Source organism: Diospyros lotus, chromosome 6 (genome assembly GCF_014633365.1).
Source record: "Diospyros lotus cultivar Yz01 chromosome 6, ASM1463336v1, whole genome shotgun sequence".
In the NCBI taxonomy this organism is placed as follows: Eukaryota; Viridiplantae; Streptophyta; class Magnoliopsida; order Ericales; family Ebenaceae; genus Diospyros; species Diospyros lotus.
The window spans coordinates 17,422,230-17,424,912 of NC_068343.1; the positions used below are offsets into that span (position 1 = coordinate 17,422,230).

The following is a 2,683-nucleotide window of genomic DNA, read 5'->3' on the forward strand; positions in this document are numbered from 1 at the left end:
CATGTAAATTTTTTAATAGAACACCTGCAGAAAGAATTATCATCGCAAGCATTATTATTTCCCTTTTCTTAACTTGGAAGCTACGAAGAGTGGTCTTAGCCGATAAAAAGTACACGTTTACTTGTGAAGAAGTGGGCAGCAGAATTAGCGGACGGGAAATATAGCAAATAATTTAAGAAGTGACCTTCAAGTTTCCCAAAAAGAAAAGTTGATCGTATCCGTTGTGGTGTTGTTGAAGCTCTAAAGGAAAGACGGAATCGCTGCCGACACGACAACAGCCAGCCGGAAGCCACCCCAGAAGAAAGCCAACAAAACGTAACTTAAACACAAAGCAACCATACTCATTAGTATTAGTATGCCAAGGCCAAGATTTATTTATATTTTATTTTATGGCTAGCTCATAGATTAGACCACATGGACTCTAAGCGCCAGGACTCTCCATCAATTTTTTAAAACCCTTAATAACATTGCTAGTGTTGCCTCCCAACTAACAGTAAAAATTCTATAACTTGAGAGCTGTACACATATCCATGTCAATAGAATTCTATAACTTTGGCATTTATTAAAATGAGTAATATAAAATTATAATATTTTTTAAATTAAGATATAGAATGATCAAAATAAAATTGAAAAATATTTCAAAATTTTTATCAAATAATTTGTTAAATTTTTTAGAATGTATTAGAGTAAATATGGACCATTTTTTCTTATCTGTAAGGCTTAAAATATGCTTATTAGGAGAAAAAAATAAGTATATTAAAAAATATTAAATAAAAAATTACACAATTTTTTTTAATAATTATCAGATAAGTATAAGAACCACATTAGGGGGAATCATTTGCTTTTTCTCTAATTACTATGGAATAAAGCGCGTGCATATTATGTCAGGTGGAAGTGACATATACATGTTCCACGTAGCGCTGTGATCCTCATTTTACTCTCTGCCAAAGTTTAATGTTGGCCACTGCTGTGGAGTCGACGTCGGCAAAAATAATAGCCGGCAGCGACGACCTTTTGGCGGAGATCCTCGTACGATCCCCGGTAAGCTCTCTTATTAGATTCAAGTGCGTATCCAAACGCTGGTGCAGTCTCATCTCCGGCCATCATTTCAGCCTCCTCCACACCTTCCGCCACCGCAGGTCCAAGCCCTCCGGGCTTCTCTTCCGCCACAAGCCTTCTCTCCACCCTGACGCCACCACGGCGCCGGAATCCGACTTCGAGCTCGTTCAGCTGAATGGCGGTGTCTCTACAGCTCCATCATTAAGATATTTCAGTTTCATTCCTGGCCAGTCATCTGTTTCAGGTACCATAATTCTACAGTCTTGCAATGGTTTGTTGCTGTGCTGTAGCTTCCCGTTTATGGCAGGGACTAGACGTCGCTATTACGTTGTCAATCCCACCACTCAGCAGTACATAGAACTCGACCCGCCTCTTGAAGATGGCACATCCGCCATTTTTTTGGGTGTAAACTTGGCTTTTGATCCTTCAAAATCACCTCACTACAAGGTGGTTTGCGTACAAATCACTCTACGCTCATTGTATAACTACCGGATTTGGATCTATTCATCCAAGACCCGCTCTTGGAGAATCTCTTTAGAGAGCTTCGCGGCGCCGTTCGATATGGTTTTCACGGAAGGTGTCTTCTGGAATGGAGCCATTCACTGGATCAATCCATACGGGGCGTCGCTGTGTTTGGATGTCGATCGAGAGTGCTTCAGGAAAATGCCTGAAATTCCATTCCACCAAAGTAATTTGGCTGGGAAAAGTTGCAGGTTTTTTGGTGAGTCTAATGGCCATTTACATCTTGTTGAAGTTGAAGGTCCACAGACTACACAGTTTCAGGTGTTCGAGATGAAAGTTGACTACTCTCAATGGTTTGCCAAGTATCGTGTCGATATTGGCGGCGTGGTGGCTGCATTTCCTGAGATGATCCATAGTTACCTGGATTCCGGTGATGGGAATTATTATGATTTCTCCATACTTGGAGTTCATCACGAAGACGACGAAGATGAATCGTTGCTAGTGTTGAATATACCCGGTAAGATCATAACTTACAACTTCAAGAACGGCAATTCGAAGGAGCTTGTGGATTTTGCTCCAGCGGGAAAAGACAAGAGACTGATGCCGCAATTGGGATGTTTTGATATTTACCAATACTCAGAGACTCTCGCTCCTGTTTGATCATGATAATTTATTATTTTATTGGTTTATTTTCTTTGGATGAATTATTGGGTCTGTCCCTCCTGTTTGATGATTACTAGGGTTAGTTTATTGATATCTTCGTTGTTGTTGCTAAATGTGTTTAGGTTACTGAATAATTAATGGTTCATTTGTTTCAAAAAGAATTTGTTGCCATCTGGAAAGAATCTTAGAATATGACATGGTTCATCAATGTATTCATTGAAAAATGTTATTTGTACATAATGCATAAGGAAAAGACAATAAAATGACAAAAATGCCACCACTTGCAATTGTTTCCCTTTCCTTCTCCTAGCCACCTCCTCTCTCCTCTCTCTCCCATTCCCATGGACGCCTCGAGTAACCGTTGATAGTCATCACCTTGTTGACAGTTACACCGTCGTCACCCCTGCCACCACAAATCATCGTTGCATCCGCCCCGCTGAGAGGATTGCATCGCCGCGCACTGCCATCGCCCCCGCCACTGACAACAACTGTTGCGTCA

The 2,683-nt window shown here is 40.8% G+C and overlaps 1 protein-coding gene across 1 annotated transcript; it reads left to right on the forward strand.

Moving 5' to 3' along the window:
• Nucleotides 1-870: 870 nt before the first annotated feature.
• LOC127804189 (F-box protein At5g07610-like) lies at nucleotides 871-2,454 on the forward strand. The gene has a single exon (XM_052340988.1). The coding sequence runs from the start codon at nucleotides 955-957 to the stop codon at nucleotides 2,179-2,181; it is 1,227 nt and encodes a 408-aa protein (XP_052196948.1). The 5' UTR covers nucleotides 871-954; the 3' UTR covers nucleotides 2,182-2,454.
• The last annotated feature ends 229 nt before the right edge of the window (nucleotides 2,455-2,683 follow it).